The 18,256-nt window shown below is 39.5% G+C and overlaps 1 protein-coding gene and 1 long non-coding RNA gene across 2 annotated transcripts; one reads left to right on the top strand and one right to left on the bottom strand.

Moving 5' to 3' along the window:
- Nucleotides 1–1,447: 1,447 nt before the first annotated feature.
- On the bottom strand, nucleotides 1,448–8,182 carry LOC132405503 (uncharacterized). Its single transcript, XR_009515901.1, has 3 exons — nucleotides 7,816–8,182; nucleotides 5,490–5,626; nucleotides 1,448–1,724 (listed from the first exon to the last, which is right to left on the bottom strand). It is a non-coding gene; the product is annotated as an uncharacterized LOC132405503 (long non-coding RNA).
- Nucleotides 8,183–8,311: 129 nt separating this feature from the next.
- On the top strand, nucleotides 8,312–18,170 carry rack1 (receptor for activated C kinase 1). Its single transcript, XM_059990364.1, has 8 exons — nucleotides 8,312–8,530; nucleotides 11,774–11,945; nucleotides 12,125–12,272; nucleotides 14,236–14,331; nucleotides 15,039–15,149; nucleotides 15,785–15,925; nucleotides 17,173–17,283; nucleotides 18,037–18,170. The coding sequence occupies exons 1-8, from the start codon at nucleotides 8,422–8,424 to the stop codon at nucleotides 18,100–18,102; spliced, it is 954 nt and encodes a 317-aa protein (XP_059846347.1). The 5' UTR covers nucleotides 8,312–8,421; the 3' UTR covers nucleotides 18,103–18,170.
- Nucleotides 18,171–18,256: the final 86 nt, after the last annotated feature.

Genomic DNA, 18,256 nt, shown 5'->3' with positions numbered 1-18,256 from the left:
CTGCAGACTCCTGAGGAAGAAGAGCCGCTGTCATGCTTTCTTTGCTATCATATGATGGATCCACGACATGTCCTCTGAGATAATGAGACTCAGGAATTTAAAGTTACTGACCCTCTCCACCTCTGATCATCCGATGATTACTGGCTCATGGACCTCTGGTTTCCTTTGCCTGAACAATCAGTTCCTTAGTCTTGTTGACATTGAGTGAGAGGTTGTTGTTATTACACCACTCAGCCAAGTTTTCAGTCTCCCTCCTATATGCTGATCCATCACCCCCTTTGATACAACCAACAATAGTGGTTCCATCAGCAAACTTGTTTATGGTGTTGGAACTGTGCTTAGCCACACAGTCATGGGTGTAAAGCAAGTAGAACAGTAGGTATAAAGAGCTTCCAAATAATATCAAAGTTGACAGTTATACTGTGAAGTAGAAAAATTTGAAGTTTCTCACTATAGTAAAAATAGAAAGAAAGATAATTTTAAAATGGTAAGAAAGAAATAAATGATGATTTAAAGAGCGATCCTTGTCAGTAGGTTCATGAAAGATAGTAAGTTGACATGCAAGTACAAAGCAATCAGGAAGGTAAATGATACTTTGGCATTTATAGCAAGTAAATTATTACAAGAATAAAGACTTCTTTCAGCAATTGTGCAGACTTTCGGTGACATTATTTGGTCTACTGTGTGGAGTGTCTATCAATACCCATTGAAGGATACACACGTTGCGGAGCCAATTCAGCAGAATTTCACTCGATTCTTGGAATAAATGCAGACACAGGTTGAGAAAGACTACAGTGAATAAAATTGAATCAGAGCTGTAATTTCTTTGAATGCAAGATATTTTGAAAAGGTACAGGCTAAGAGGATGTATCCTCAGGCTGAAGAATTTAGAATTTAGGGATAGAGTCTCAGGATAAGAGGTTGTCTATTTGGGGTAGACATAAAAGAAATGATATATTTCTTGAGAGAATTGTTAAATCTCTGGAATTGAGTGAATTCGCAATTTGAAGAGTGAAATAAACAGAAGTAAATATTCGGCTCAGTCAAAGAAGAGGATTTGAGACATAGGACCAGCTATCTTGCTGAATTGTGGAGTGCCTTGAGGACGCACAACATCTACAACTGATTTCTTATACTCTCAAGACAAACAGACTTCCCATTTGGTTTTCAGCTGAACAGTTCCATTTTAGGGCATTATGTCTGGTACAGAAAGCACTTTGAGAGAAAATATTTAAACACCTTTAAATTCTTCAATAACCAGTGAAAACAATAGCTTCTTAGAAAGAAGATATAAAATATGAAACATACAAAACAAAGAAATCTGGATAGGTTGGTGAGGTTATTCACTGTGTGCCAAATAAATATACATAAATACAAAGTACTAAGCTTAGGAACAGTAAACTTTCAATGGGAACATGATGACAAATATAAGCTGTTACAAAGGACACACACTTAATGGCCACTTTATTAGGTATACCTGTTGCTTAATGCATATATCTAATCAGCTAATTGTGGCAGCAATTCAATGCATAAAAGCCTGCAGACATGGTCAAGAAGTTCAATTGTTCAGACCAAACATCAGAATGTGGAAGAAACATGACTCTGACTGTGGAATGATTGCTGGTGCCAGAGGGGGTGGTTTGAGTATCTCAGTGATCTCCTGGGATTTTCTAGAGTTCACAGACAATGGTGCAATAAACAATAACATCCAGTGAGCAGCAGTTCTGTGGGTGAAAAAAAATCCTTGTTAATGGGAGAGGTCAAAAGACTGGTTCAAGCTGACAGGAAGGCAAAAGTATCTCAAATAACCATGTGTTACAAGAGCATCTCTGAGTGCACAACATGTTGAACTCTGAAGTGGATGGGCTCTAGCAGCAGAAGACCACATTGGGTTCCACTCCTGAACCTAATAAGCTTACTACTGAGTGTATTTGCAACAGGCATGCCAACCATCTGCCATTGCAGCAATAAGGATATATCACTAAGTTCACAATATTTAGTGCTGGAAATGAGCTCTGAAATCCCATTTAAAAATTTTAACAAGTGTTTACTTAGATGTTCAGAATTTTTTTCAATAACTAGCCAACAAATAGCTAGACCTGTTTATTCAACACATAATTATAGTGACTATTCTTCAGGAAAGGAAATTAATACAGATTAAATGAGAAACTAGCATAACTAGCAAAAGTATAAATAGGGAGAAGATGGAGTGTGAGTGTAAACTAGCATATAATATATGATCAGTAAGAGTTTCTGGAGGTGCATAAAAATAATTTGCTGAAGAGGATGAAACTGAAAATTAGTAACTGCGAATTGAGAAATGAGAGCTCTAAATAATTATCTCGGCTAGGTCTTCACTGTAGAAGACACTAAAACATCTCACTAATTACAGATGATCAAGGGGTGATAGGGAGGAGGAATTTAAAATCATCTCTGTTATTAGAGATTAAAAAATAATAGCCAAACTAATGCGGCTAAAGGCTGATAAGACTTCTGGCATGCATCCTAGGGTCTTGAGGGAAGTGGCTTGAGAGATAGTGGACATTTTTGTTGTAATTCACCCAAATTCCCTAGGTCCTGGAGATATCCCATCAAACTGAAAAATCATAAATGTATTATCACTATTCAAGATATGAGAAAAACAGAAAGTATGAAACTACAGGAAAGTCAGTCTTACATCTGTCATTGGAAGATTGCTGTAATCCATTAATAAGCAGTTAATAGAATGCACATTTATAGAATTATAAGACAATCCTGCGGTAAACATGAAATTGCTAGAGATCTTTGAGGAAGCAAACAGGTTAATACAAAACATAAGAGCACATAAGAGTTAGGGGTAATGTAGTGGCAAGGATAGGGAAGGGTTTAAGATGTCAAATATGCAGCAGCCAAACTTTATGATAATACAAAAATATTTGCTTAGAAGATACAAGCCTGCAAATGGATGTAGACAAGTTAACTGAGTGGGTAAGAAGTTGGCAGCTGGGGTGAGAAAGTGTAATGACATCCACTTTGAATGGAAGAATGAAAAAGCAAATTATTACTTAAATGGAAATAAAGCTACAAACCTCTGTGATATGAAGAGATCTGGAAATCATACTACAGGAAACAAGAAATATATCATGCAAGGAACTGTGAAAAGTAATGGAACATTATACATCTCCAACTAGTCTGTATGCTGCTGAATCACTTGACAACCTTCTTCATTATGCACAATGCTACCAATTTTTATGCTATGCTTACATGTAAACTTACTACTCAGTCCACTGACAATTTAATTTAGATCAGCTACACAAATCACAGATAGAGATTCCAGCACTCATCATTGTGAAACATCTCCAGTCAAAATAACACTACTCTAACACTATTCTTTTTTTTTTTACGGCCAAGTTAATTTTGAATACAACCTACCAAGTCCTCCTGGACCCATGTGCCTTAATCTTCCAGATCAGCATACATAAAGAATCTTGTTGCAAGTTTTACTAAAGTTCATGGACTTAACAACCACTGCTCTTCCGTCAACAATCACCTTCATCATGTCCTCAAAAAACTCAAACAAGTTTGTAAGACATGATTTCCTCCCCACAGAGCTATGCTGACAAACACTAACTATGTCTCGGCTTTTCCCGATGCGAGTAGATTCTATCCCGAAGAATCTTCTCTAATAATTTCACTACCACTGATGTGAGCCTCAGCAGCCTATAATTTCCTAGTTTGTTTCTTTTGTCCTTCTTAAACTGAAGAAAAACCATTTGACAAAAAGACATAGGAGCAGTATTAGGCCATTTGGTTCATCAAATTTGGAGGGGGAGGGGGAGGGGGAGGGGGAGATATATGAGCTGTTGCTGCCGATATTCCTGTTGTCTTCCAAAGTCCCGTCGTGGTCACTGACTATGACTATAATACGTACAACTGTTCTTCAGTGGCGGAATTATCACCCAGGCGAGGGTGGGCACACAAAAAATTCCCCACCAATCGCACCTTTTCACACTGTGAGATTGAAGAATTGTAGAGATATATAAAGGTGGAAAAGACTGCAAAAGCATTTCTAAAGACCTGAATGCTCATCAATCCACAGTAAGAGAAACTGCCTACAAATGGAGGAATTTCAATACTGTTGCTACTCTCCCTAGGAGTGGGCAGCCTTCAAAGATCACACAAAGAGTACAATGTGCAATGCTGAAGGAGGTGAAAGAGAACCCAAGGGTAACAGAAAAAGGCTTACAGAAATCTCTAGAACATGTTAAAGTTGTTGTTTATGTGTCCACTGTAAGAAAACCACTTAAGGAGAATGGTGTTCATGGAAGGGCACCACTGCTCTCCAAAAAACATTGCTGCACATCTCAAGTTTGCAAAAGGCCATCTGGATGTTCCACAATGCTTCTGGGACAATGTTCTGTGGATAGATGAGACAAATATTGAACTTTTTGGCAGAAATGCACGTTGCTATGTTTGGAGGAAAAAGAGCACTGAACACCACCACCAAAACCTCATCCCAACTGTGAAGCCTGGCAGAAGGAGCATCATGGTTTTGGGCTGTTTTGCTGCCTCAGAGCCTGGATAGTTTTCTCTGAGGGAATAATGACTTCAAAATTGTATCATGGCATTTTACAAGAGAATATCAAGGTAGCAGTCTGTCACCTGAAGCTTAAGAGAAGTTGGATGATGCAACAAGACAATGATCTGAAAGGCGAGAATAAACCAACAACAGAATGGTTTAAAAAGAATAAAATTTGTGGTTTAGAATGGCTAAGTCAAGAGTCCAGACCTTAACCCAATTGAAAGGCTGTGGCATAACCTGAAAAGGGCTGTTCATGCAAGGTATCCCAGAAATAATGATGAACTAAAATAGTTCTGTATGGAGGAAAGGTCTAAAATTCCTCCTCACTGTTGTGCAAGTCTGATCAACAGCTGCAGGAAACATTTGGTGGAGGTTATTGCTGCTAAAGGAGGTTCTATCAGTTATTAAATACAACAGTTCAGATACTTTTTCCAAGCCTGGATTGTGAATGATTAAACAATGTGTTCAATAAACACATGAAAATTACAATTGTTAGTGTGTTATTAGTTTAGGCAGATTGTGATTGTCTATTATTGTGACTTAGATGAAGATCAGACCACCTTTTATGAGTAATTAATGCACAAAACCAGTAATTGCGAAGGGTTCACAAACTTTTTCTTGCAACTTTGTACACTTCCCTAAACTATACGCCATCTGCCACAAGATTTTAGCTTGTGGCAACAGCACACATAAGCCAACCATATTTTGGGATCAGATGATAATAAATCTTTACAAGGCTCTGGTATGAACATGTCTGGAACAGTGTAGGCAATGTTAGTCACAAATAGCATTCAAGTATTGAAAGCTAAGCAGAAAAAAATAATGAAACAGATCTATGCCCTAAGACATATGAGCAAGCTTCAATTATACCGGTGCCCAAGAAAAGCGTGGTTACCTGCCTCATTGACTACTGCCCAGTTAGACTTACAACCACAGTGATGAAGTGATTTGAAACGCTGGTGATGAAACATATCAACCCTTGCCTGAAAGGTGACTTGGATTTGCTCCAGTTTGCCATCTGGAGCAACAGGTCAGGAAGTCATATCAATGGCTCTTCACTCAACCCTGGAATATGTGGACAGCAAAGATACATACATCAGGATCCTTTTTATTGACCATAGCTCAGCATTCAATACCATCATCCACTCAAAACTAATCAAGAAGTTCCAAGACCTCAACCCCCTTGTGCAAATGGATCCTGGATTTCCATTTGTAGACCCCAGTCAGTTTGGATTAGCAACATCATCTCCTCCACGATCTCCATCAGCACAGCTACACCACAGGGCTGTGTGTTTAACCCCCTGCTCCACTTGCTTTACACTTATGACTGTGTGACTAAGCCAATGCCATATCAAGTTTGCTGATAACACTACGTCGTGGGCCAAATCAAACATGGTGATGAATGAGCATATAAGAGGTAGGTTGAAAAGCTGCTTGAGTGGTGTCATAACAACAACCTCTTACTCAATGTCAGCAAGAGCAAGGAACTGAATATAGACCTCAGGACAGTGAAACCAGAGGTCAGTGAGCCAATCCTCATCAGAAGATCAGAGTGGAAGAGAGTTAGCTACTTTAAATTCCTCAGTGGCTACTATTTCAGAGGGTCTGTCGTGGACTCAGCACGCAAGTGCAATTGTGAAGAAAGCATGGTAGCACCTCTACTTCCTTAGGAGTTTGCGGAGATTCAGCAAGACATTTAAAACTTTGGCGAATTTCTATAGATGTGTGCTGCAGAGTCCATTGTCTTCCTGCATCACTGCCTGGTATGGAGACACCAATGCCTTTGAATGGAAAATCCCAAAAAAAGTAGCAAATTCGGCCCAGTACGTCTTGGGCAAAGCCCTCCCACCATTGAGTGTGTGTAACATCCATCACAGAACCCCACCACCCAGGTTACACTTTCTTCTCTCTGCTGCCATCAGGCGGAAGATACAGGAGCCTCGGGACTCACACCACAAGGTTCAGGAAGTTACCACCCCTCACTCATCAGGTTCTCGATAACTACACTGAACTCTTGTTTCCACAACCAATGATCTCACCTTCAAGGACTCTTTATCTCATGTTCTCATTACTTACTGCTATTTACTTATATTTGCATTTGTACAGTTTGTTATCTTCTGCACTCTGGTTGATCTTTCATTGATCCTATTATAGTTACTATTTTATAGATTTGCTGAGTATGCCCACAAGAAAATGAATCTCAGGATTGTATGTGGTGATATATATGTACTTTAACAAAAAAATTTACTTTGAGCTTTAACACTACCATTATCAAACTTTGTTGTTACTTTCTTGAAAAGTTTAATCAAGTAAATCAATCATGACCTTTTCATAGTTTTTTAAAAATCAGACATTAAAACTCAAAAAGGCCAGGAGTCATTACCAGGAAAAAGAACAGGACAGCAAACATATGCATTAATGAGTGAAAATGGATATATATTTAAGAAATCACAGATCTCAGACACCAATAAAACAGAAGTTAAAAAATGTCAGTTAAATACATGAGGTACTGTAAATGATCAGCAGCATCTGTGAAGAAACAGTTAAAATTTCAGGTTTCTTATCTTTCATCTGAGTTCTGATAAAACATCAGCCTATAATGTTACTTACCCATCTCTACCTCAATGCTCTACAATAGATTTGCCTTTGATCATTGAACATGGCCCACAAAGCACAGCAGAGTAAGGGTCCTTAGGCACATGATGTTATGTTAACATATATAACACTTCCCTCCTCCACAGCCCATTAGCCTCCATCTTTCTTACATCCATTTGCTTAAGTCACTTAAATGTTTCTACTGTATCAGCCTCAAAAGAGTGTTGACTGTCCACTCTATGCATGCCCTGTGGTGAACTACGTATACCTGTCTGGTCACGCCCCCCGCCCGCTGACTGCTCCTGTGGCTCCTCCCACGGACCCCGGTATAAAGGAGATTGGAGGCACAGCCCCGGCCTCAGTCTCCAGGATGTAGTGTGGTGGTCAATTGCTGCTTGTTCTTTCTTCCAGCCAATAAAAGCCTATATCTTGCCTCACGTCTCTAAGAGTTATTGATGGTGCATCATGCCCTTTATCATTTTATACACCTCTATCCTCCAAAGAGAAAAGCCCTAACTCATCCAACCTTTCCTCATACGACATGTCCTCTAATCCTGGTAAATTTCCTGTGAGCCTTCTCTTACACATCCTTCCTCAATGAGGCTTTCTAAACTGAACACTACTCTAAATGTGGTCAGTTTTGTAAACTGCTAAATTACCTCGCGGCTCTTGAATCCACTCAAACAAATGAAGGCCAGCACGGCGTACACCTTCTTAACCACCTTCACAGCTTGCACGTCAACTTCGAGGGATTGTGGTCTTGGACCGCACGACCCCTCTGTTTCCCCACACTGCCTTGTACTTCACCTTCAAATTCAATCTTTCAAAGTGTATCCCCTCGCTGTCTTCAGTCGTTGCCGCTGTCTTTTAATTTAATTGCCCCCACCCTTCAGTTTTTTCCTACCTCCGTGACTTTTTCTTCGTTAGGAAATCACTGAACTGCCACTGTTAATTTTCAGTGAGTAGCACCAGAACAATCGATGGTAACACGGCAGCATCTCTGATCGAGAGTGGACAGACAACACATCCAGGTTTAACAACAAACTACAACTGACCTGAACACCGAACCTGAGACAATAACTCCATCTCCCACTATCCAAAGCGGCGACCTCGGTGCGCCGAGCCCCGCGTCTGTGCGTCATATCCGGGCGCGGCCCGGCGGCTTCCTCTTTCTCCGTGGCTGTGGGGAAGGCCGCTTTGTAGAGGCAAAGGCTGTGCCACAATCCGCTTCCATCGGCTCTGAAGACGCTCGATTTCCAGTTGCAATGACGGAGCAGATGACCCTTCGCGGGACCCTAAAGGGTCATAATGGCTGGGTGACACAAATCGCCACTACCCCGCAATTTCCAGACATGATTCTCTCAGCGTCCCGAGGTAGGCCAGATCGGGACAGGCAGAAGACAACCCGCGGTGTTGGCAATGTGGGCCGAGCCGAGCAACGTTTTGCTTGACTTGCATTTAATTTTACTTGTGCTTTCCTCTATTGTATATGCTTTAAAACTATCGAGCTATTCTCCTCGTGGCTCTCTATCAGGAGAGGATGCAAGTTCAACCTAGTGTGCTGACATCCGCCGGTGGAGAGCCTTAACTCTTTGCAATCTTAAAAGAGCGGTGGAAAGCAAGTTGAAAAACTGATTAACTCAATGCAGCCAACATTTTAATGAACATGTTATGTCCGAAAGAGATGTGGGAGATCTAAAACTTTTTTTTTGCTTAGCAGACCGACACAGTATATAGAAGTGAGGCAAAGTAGTAACGAGGTCACGGATCCTAAACAGATGATAGATTATTTGCTGTTTGAGACTTATTAGGAGTGGATAAATCACCAGGGCCTGACAAGGTGTTCCCTTGGACCTTGTGGGAGGATAGTGAAGAAATTGCAGAGGCCCTAGCAGATATTTTTAAAACATCCTTAGTCATGGGTGAGGTGCCAGAGAATTTGCGGATTACTGTTTTATGTTGTATAAGAAAGGCTCTTAGAGCAAGCCAAGAAATTATAGGCTGGTGAGTCTGACGCCAGTAGTGACAAAGTTATTAGAAGGTATTCTAAGGGACCGAATATATAAGTATTTGGATAGACTGGGACTGATTAGGAACAAGAAATGCTGAAAATCCAAGCAACACAAAACGCTGGAGGAACGCAGCAGACTAGGGAGCATCTATGGAAAAGAGTACAGTGGACTTTTTTCTCTGGTCCTGCTGAAGGGTCTGGGCCCCAAACATCGACAGTACTCTTGCATAGATGCTATCTGGCTTGCTGAATGTGTGTTGCTAGGAGTTCCTCCAGGGACTGATTAGGGATAGTAGATGTGGCATTGTGCATGGTAAGTCAAGTTTAACCAATTTTATGAGAATTTTGCAAGGAAGTAGCCAGGAAAGCTGATGAAGGCAAAGCAGTGGATGTTGTCTATATGGATTTTGGCAAGGCTTTTACGGCCCCTCATGGGAGGTTGGTCAAGAAGGTTCAGTTGCTCGGCATTCAAAATGTAGTAGTAAATTGGCACAGAGAGTGGTAGATAGTGGCCTTTGACTAGAGGACTAGAGGCCTGTGCCTAGTGGTGTGCCTCAGGGATTGGTGCTCAGTCCATTATTTGTATCAATGATCTGGATGATATGTGCTAACTGGATCGGCAAATTTGTTGGTGCCACAGGATTGGGGGTGTACTGGACAGGAAGGAAGACTCGAAGCTTACAGTGGGATCTGGACCAGCTGGAAAAATGGCAGATGGAATTTAATGTAGACAAGTGTCAGGTGCTCTTTTGGAGGACCAACTAGGGTGGTCTTAGACGATGAACAGTAGGGCACTGAAGAGTGAGTTAGAAGAGAGGGATCTGGGAATACAGATCCATAATTCCTTGAAAGTGGTATCACAGGTAGATAGGGTTATTAAGACACTTCGGCCTATATAAATAACAGTATTGAGTACAGGAGTTGGGGTTTTGTATTGAAATTGTATTAGATGTTGCTGAGGCCTAATTTGGAGTATTGTGCAAAATTTTTGTCACCTACCTACAAGGAAGATGTAAATCAGATTGAATGACTCAAAAATTACAAGAATGTTGCCAGGACTTGAGGACCTGAGTTGTATGGGAAGATTGAATAGCTTAGGACTTTATTCCCTCAAACATAGAAGATTGAGGGGAGATTTGATCAAAGTATATAAAATTATGAGGGGTATAGATTGGGTATATGCGAGCAGGCTTTTCCACGGAGGTTGAGTGAGATACTACAAATAGAGGTCATGGGTTAAGAGTGAAAGGTGAGATGTTTGAGGGGTAACTTGTTCACTCAGGGTGGTGAGTGTGGAAGAAGCTGCTAGGACAAGTGGTAAATGGGCTTTGATTTAAAGCATTTCAGAGTAATTTGGATACATGTGTAGCTGAGAAGGGTATGGAGAGTTAAGGCTTTGGTGTAGGTCAATGGGACTAGGCAAATTAATGTTTTGGCACAGACTAGATGGACTGAAGGGCCTGTTTCTGTGCTGTAGTGTTCTATGACTGTGCTTGCATCTAGTTGCCTTTGAAACCTGCATAAACCAAAGTGCTTTCTGTTACTTAAGGGCCCTCTAAGATATACAAGGCTTTGTTGAGGCATTAGTGGAAGCAGAATTTGTGCTTTCTCATCCTTTTAATATATTTATGATTGATCCTTTAATTCCTGGATGTCATTCTTGAATCTTCTCAATGAGCATTTATACTGCTCCAAATTTCAGACTGTTGAAAGCTTAAGATACAAATTTTAAGTTATTTCAACTTTAAATGGCTCAGCTCTTGGGCCTCCAGTTGTAGATTTTCTATTGTGGAGGTATATCAGTGTAGCTCACGTTCCTGTGAGGACTTACTTTTCATAAGTAAATGTGGGCTATTTCCTTTAATTTTTTTTACAACAATTTCCCCAATCTGTGGAATAAAGGTAAAGTCATTCTGCACTGCCCCCCCCCCCCCCCATGTTTATTCTTTGGTAAATTTGCAGCAAGATTTCCATTCTCATTTATATTGATCTGTGCAATATATATAGTCTTAGAATTGGTTTCTTAATTGCTTTGTTTTTTCCATGTTTTTGTGTGAATTCATCTGTGTACACTATCATTAAAATTCCTTGCTGCTTTAAGTGCTATTTATACATTCATTCTGTCAAAATAAATACAATTCTAGATTATATCATAGGCCATCTTCCTATCCACTTTGTTACATTTATTTGTCCAGGAGAAAATATAACAAATTTGAAATGGATCGTTTGAGCTAAAGGAAATGGAAGCAAAGGTTTGAAATTCTGCAAAATCTGAAATGCAAAATGATTTAAAAGATCCAGACCAGATATGTAGTGAAAACATATCAATTAACCTACTGAATTCAGATTTTTTTTTCTGTAAGTTTATTTCAAAATTCCCACTTGGGTGAAAAACAGCAACAGTTTTTATGGATCTTTCAGTCGTCTTTCATACTTAACAGTTATCAAGTAAAAATAAATGCTAATTTCCCTTGATTAGCTATTGTGCTAGTAAAAAAATAGTTATAAAATGAGATCTGGATAAATTGTAATAAGAAATGGGTCATTGTAGATGAGTAGCAATAGCTTCATTCGATTTTTGGTTCACTATGTTTATTCTATTTCAGATAAAACTATCATCATGTGGAAACTAACTCGGGATGAGACTAGCTACGGTGTCCCTCAACGTTCCCTCCATGGTCATTCTCACTTTATTAGTGACGTGGTCATTTCTTCTGATGGTCAGTTTGCCCTCTCTGGCTCCTGGGATGGAACCCTACGACTTTGGGATTTGACAACGTAAGAATGCATATAAATTGCTATTTTCATATAGTTGCATTTATGCAATAATTTATTTAAAAGACATTTAAAATCCAATTTGTATTGATTGAAGAATTTAGAGCTTAATTTTACAATGAATGGTAATTCTTTCTGTAACTTTCTGAGAATGTTATGAAGCCAGTTTTATTACTTTCCAGGGGCTTAACTACCCGTCGATTTGTTGGTCACACCAAGGATGTTCTGAGTGTTGCCTTTTCGGCAGATAATCGCCAGATTGTGTCTGGTTCCCGTGATAAAACAGTTAAACTATGGAACACCCTGGGAGTTTGCAAATATACCATTCAGGTAACTTCAAGGCTGTGAATTTTTATATTTCCATATACTTTAACATACATTGTTGTCTTTAACTTCCTGGTATTCACCCCCTTATTTTATGCTTGAGTTCTGTCACTAAACTGAGTTACATTCCTGAGGTGAAATGTAGATGCTAGACATTGAGGAAGAAAGCTTTAGAATGCAGGATGATGTAGGTAGTCTGGACAGTCGAGCAGAAATGTGGCAGATGGAACTCCATACAGTGGTGTGCCAAGGCCAAAAGAGGAAGAATATCAGAAGTTGTGAGAGAAGGAGGAATATGTGCCTACAGATTAAAGTAGTACAGGTGAATTAGTTAATAAATATGTTATTGGGCAAGACACGGAATAAGAGCTCAGGAAGATTGATAAAACTATATACAACTATTGGCCTTTATAAATTAAGGTATTAAGTATAAGAGTTGGAATGTAATGGTGAGGTTATGACATTGGAGACATTGGTGAGACCAAATTTGGGGTATTGTGTACAGTTTTGGTCACCTAATTACAGGACGGATATTAGTAAGGTTGAAAGAGTGCAGAGAAGGTTTACAAGGATGACTTGAGAAACTGAGTAACAGAGAAAGGTTGAATAGGTTGGGACTTTATTCCCTGGAGTGTAGGAGAATGAGGGGTGATTTGATAGAGTATAAAATTAAGATGGGTATTGATAGAGTGAATGCAAGCAGGCTTTTTCCACTGGGGCTAGGGGAGAAAAAAACCAGAGGTCATGGGTTAAGGGTGAAGGGGAAAAGTTTAAAGGGAACATGGGGGGGGGGGCTTCTCCACGCAGAGAGTGGTGGGAGTGTGGAATGAGCTGCCAGATGAAGTGGTGAATGCGGGCTCACTTTTGACATTTGAGGAAAAGCTTGGACAGGTACATGGATGAGAGGGGTTTGGAGGGATATGGCCCAGGTGCTGGTCAGTTGGACTAGGCAGAAAAATGGTTCGGCATAGCCAAGAAGGGCCAAAAGGCCTGTTTCTGTGCTGTAATGTTCTATGGTTCTATATAATGTTAATTAACAATTTGGTGTGTGGTTCTGGTCATTGATGTAAGGTATATGTGATTAATACTGGAGATATGACAAGATTGCCAGGCTAATAAAATTTCAGCTCTGAGGAAAGGCTGGATGGATTAGTTATTTTTTTGGTACTGAGAAGATCGAGTGTAAAATTCAGGGGCTAAGTTGGTAGATGGGGCAAAAGTTGACAAACATGTTTTTAAACCAGTGAAAGGATGGGGGACATGAGAAATGCTTCTCTGGGAGAGACATAGGAGTCTGCAACTCACTGCCAATGCTCAGTGTATCTTAAAGGTTTGCAGAACCAGAAATCCATAGAGCTGAATGGTTGAATTGGATTGGGTGTTTTTTAATGTCTTTTTAAGATTTCTATGGTCATGAAATGACAAATGTCATTATCTCATTGTATGGATGAGAATGGACTGAATAAATCCATTGTGTGCTATAATTGTATAAAACCTGGAATTACTGTATTGGCTGTACAGTATGTCAAGTTTAGCTGTCTTGCCCACTTCTAATTTAATACAGCTTGATTGTGTTGTTTATTCAGTTTCAAACAATGTTTAATGTTGAACTGTTAAAAATACGACTTTTATATTGTGGAAAGGAAGAAGCCTCAGACCAGATTTTCTTAACCACAGGATTGTATTTGGTATCAGTGGAGTTTTTTCATTGTTTGTTCAAGGCAGTGTAGTAACTGAAATTTGCTTTTCAATAGTTGGTACTGTGGAATGCTGTTTATCAGATGATGCGCTTTCATTTGATAAATAAAGTATGGTAGGAAAGTTATTATGCATGCCTTGGCATCTTGAAATTGTATACACCTTAGCTGATATATTGTGGTAGGAATTCTGCAATGAGTGAATGGAAATAATGATGGATTTGTTGTAATAACTACCAAATCTTACACATTTTTATCCATTAAAAATCTAGGATGAATGCCACTGTGAATGGGTTTCGTGTGTTCGCTTCTCACCAAATAGCAGTAATCCCATCATTGTTTCCTGTGGTTGGGATAAACTGGTTAAGGTAAGTATGTCAAAATTACAGATTAAAAGTTTTGAGTGGAGGGTTGTTACAGCAGAATTTGTGCCTCTTTGATATTTGTTTACTTTTTTGAGACGGACTGCATATAAGATTCTGTGTTCATTGTTTTATCCAGTTTATTTTGGGGATTTGCTATTTTAATTTGTGAAGAAGGATCCCTGTGTGCGACATGCACAAAATACTGGAGGAACCCAGCAGGCCATGCAGCATCTATGGAAAAGAAAGTGTGTAGAACATGCTACTTTGCACACATTCCATTCATGTGCAAGGCTTTTCTTTAGACAGAAAGAATTGGCATATTCTGTTCATGTTGACACTCTGAGTAATCCCATCATTCCATTCTCCCCACTTCTCTGTGACCCTTTTATAATTGCCCAACAACTCCACACTGAGCATCCTTCCACCCATTCTACACTTAGAATAATTTGCAGTAATTAATAAACCTACCATCTAATATGTACAGGGAAATAGGAATTTAACATTTCACCTGGAGAATCATGTATGGTGATGGAGAACATGTAAGCTCCACATAGCACCCATGGTCAGAGTTGGTGCCAGAGCTGTAAGATACTACCTAAACCACTTTGCAGCCCACTATAATTCCTCTGAGTTCTTTGGTTACTTAAAAATAGCATTATTTAACACAAAACTGTTGAATTTGAAAATGTATTAAATGTTATCTCTTCTAGGTTTGGAACCTAGCCAATTGCAAACTGAAAACAAATCATATTGGACATGCTGGTTACCTGAACACCGTTACTGTTTCCCCTGATGGATCCCTGTGTGCTTCAGGTGGCAAGGTACAATTCTGTTTTGTGTGCTTACTATTTTCATTTGCTGACTAAATTGTAACAAGTTTCCTTATCAATGCTTAATAAGATTAAAGCATTAATCAAAGCATTCATATGAAGAAAGACTGGATCAACTAGGCTTATACTCACTGGAATTTAGAAGATTGAGGGGGGATCTTATTGAAATGTATAAAATTCTAAAGGGATTGGACAAGATTGTTTCCGATGTTGGAAGTCCAGAACGAGGGGTCACAGTTTAAGGATAAAGGGGAAGCCTTTTAGGACTGAGATGAGGAAAAACTTCTTCACACAGAGAGTGGTGAATCTGTGGAATTCTCTGTCACAGGAAATAGTTGAGGCCAGTTCATTGCTATATTTAAGAGGAAGTTAGATATGTGGCTAAAGGGATCAGGGGAATGGAGAGAAAGCAGGTACAGGGTTCTGAGTTGGATGATCTGCCATGATCATACTGAATGGCGGTGCAGGGCCGAAGGGCCTATTCCTGCACGTATTTTCTATGTTTCTATTTGCATAGGTATGATATTTGCCTGCTGGGCTTAAACATTTAAAACAAAAGCTAGCAAGTGTTCAGTGGTGAGGAGGCTGTGAATTGTATTTCATGTCAAATGTTTTCTGTTCTGTAGGATGGACAGGCCATGTTGTGGGACCTGAATGAGGGAAAACATCTGTACACCCTGGATGGTGGTGACATCATCAATGCCTTGTGCTTCAGCCCAAATAGGTACTGGCTGTGTGCTGCCACTGGGCCAAGCATTAAAATTTGGGTAAGTGTACTATAATTTTCAGATTTTCTTCTAAGCACTGAAAGGTGAAACTGTTCCTAAGAGACAAATTAAGTTAGGTGTTCATTAATTTTAAAGCCAACTGTTTCTTAAGAGTGTACCCTCAGTGGCTACTTTATTAGATGCATCTACACATCGTTAATTTAATCAGCCAATCATGACAGCAGCTCAACGCATGAAAGCATGCAGGCATGATCAAGAAATTCAGTTGTTCAGCCCCACCATCAGATCGAGAAAGGAGTGTGATCTAAGTTATTTTGACCATGGAAATGATTGTTGGTGCATGACGAGGGGTTTCAGTATCTCAGAAGTTGTTGATCTGAGATTTTCAGACAAATCTCACACTTGGAGTTTAGAGAATGGGGCAAAAAATAATAGAAAACATCCTAGTGAGCAGCAGTTCTGTGTGTGAAAATACCTTGCTAATAGGAGATATCAAAAGAGAAAAACCAGACAGGTTCAAGGTGACAAGCAGGGAACAGTAACTGAAGTAACTATGCTTTACAAGCAGTGTGCAGAAGTGCATCTCATAAATTATAATATGCCAAACCTCGAAATGGGTGCACAGCAGAAGACCACAAACATACACTCAATGGTCATTTTATTAGCTACCTCCTAGGCTGAGTATAAAATGAAACTGCACCTGTCCCTTATCTGTTCGTCCCTCCCCACTGATCTCCCTCCTAGCACTTATCCTTGAAATCGGAACAAGTGAGTGACCTGCCCTTTCACCATCTCCCGTCAGTTTCTCCCTTTTTGTGGTCTGGGGCTAGCACTTGGTTTGCTTTGAGTATATAGTTTATTCTTTGTTTAGTTTTAAATATTAGCTGATACAGAAACTAAAATATGTAATGATTGCAGCCTAACACTTGTTTTCCTTCAAACTGACCTATTTATCAGGTAAGAATGGGCAATGCTCCGTTTTCTCCTAACTGGGTACTGCTTACTCGATGGTGTTTTATCCACAAGGGAAGGATAGCTGGCTGTTAAGAGAAATTTGGATAGGTGCATGGATGGCAAGGGGTATAGAGGGCAGTGGTCTGGGTGTAGGTCAATGTAATCAGGTATAATAGTTGACAATGGGCTAGATGGGCCAAAAAGCGTTTTTGTGCTGTTGTGTGCTATGACTCCTAAGAATGCCAATGCCTCCAAAATGCAATAACAGTTAAACAATTTTTTTAAAACTGTATTAGTAGTCATTCTAAAATATATTTTTGAATTGTTCACAGGACCTGGAAGGAAAAATCATAGTGGATGAATTGCGACAGGAAGTAATTAGCACCAGCAGTAAAGCAGAGCCTCCACAGTGTACATGCCTGGCTTGGTCTGCGGATGGACAGGTATCGATGAACTATGACCAGTATTCCTATGATACTCATTCATATGAGCATCTTACCCTTATGGGGATGCTAAGTGATGTGTAAAAGTCTTAGGCACTCTAGATTTTTTTTTATATGGCTTCAGATAGTATGCCCTCCACAGAGCCCTGATATCAACATCATTGAGGCTGTTTGAGATTACCTGGAGAGACAGAAGTAAGTGAGACCACCAAAGTCTGCAGAAGAACTGTAGTGAGTTCTCCAAGGTGTAACAACAACCTACCAGCAGATTTTTCTTATAAAAACTGCACTACAGTGTATCTAAGAGAATTGATGCAGTTTTAAAGGCAAAGGGTGGTCACACCAAATATTGATTTCATTTAGTTTTTTTTACTATTTACTGTTCTTTATAGTATTTTTGATGTTTAGAACCTTTTATTAGTTTTGAAAGCATCTTTGCTTTACAGAATTTTTTTACGTGCCTAAGACTTCAATACAATACTGTACTGTGTATGTTCTACAAATATGAAGGATTTGAGCTGATCACTTATCGGTTGGAATGGTGGCATTACATGTGGTGACTATGCACAGTATGTAGATCAAGTATTTCTTATGGCTGCTAAGAATATCTTGCAGTCCCAGTAGCAAGTATTTGGTTTAGCTGTTTGCATGTGAATCTAGAAATGTAGAGATACTGATTTTAAGTTAAATTTTAAGTTTTCTGTGTTTTAAAATCTGCAATGTAAGATTAACTTCTGACTTTATTTCTTGCAGACATTGTTTGCTGGCTACACGGACAACCTTATCAGAGTCTGGCAGGTCACCATTGGAACAAGATGAAGTGCATTTTGCAAGATGAAGAATCTTTTGGGCTGATTCAAAATAAAATATTGCTACTTTTCAACTGACTATGTGCAGAGAACACTTATTCAATTCCTTATTCTTCTCTGGGTGGATAATTATTCCAAAGATTCACTTTATCTGCCATCTGAAA

The sequence above is a fragment of the Hypanus sabinus genome, chromosome 15 (genome assembly GCF_030144855.1).
Source record: "Hypanus sabinus isolate sHypSab1 chromosome 15, sHypSab1.hap1, whole genome shotgun sequence".
NCBI classification, from domain to species: domain Eukaryota; kingdom Metazoa; phylum Chordata; class Chondrichthyes; order Myliobatiformes; family Dasyatidae; genus Hypanus; species Hypanus sabinus.
This window is presented reverse-complemented; position numbering and strand designations above follow the sequence as displayed.

What these genes read in the sequence shown, in the direction of transcription:
- rack1 (XM_059990364.1), top strand. Translation starts at nt 8,422, where the DNA reads ATGACGGAGCAGATGACCCTTCGCGGGACCCTAAAGGGTCATAATGGC. An exon ending in GATTCTCTCAGCGTCCCGAG is followed by an intron (nt 8,531 to 11,773) that starts GTAGGCCAGATC and finishes ATTCTATTTCAG; the next exon opens with ATAAAACTATCATCATGTGG. An exon ending in GGCCAAGCATTAAAATTTGG is followed by an intron (nt 15,926 to 17,172) that starts GTAAGTGTACTA and finishes AATTGTTCACAG; the next exon opens with GACCTGGAAGGAAAAATCAT.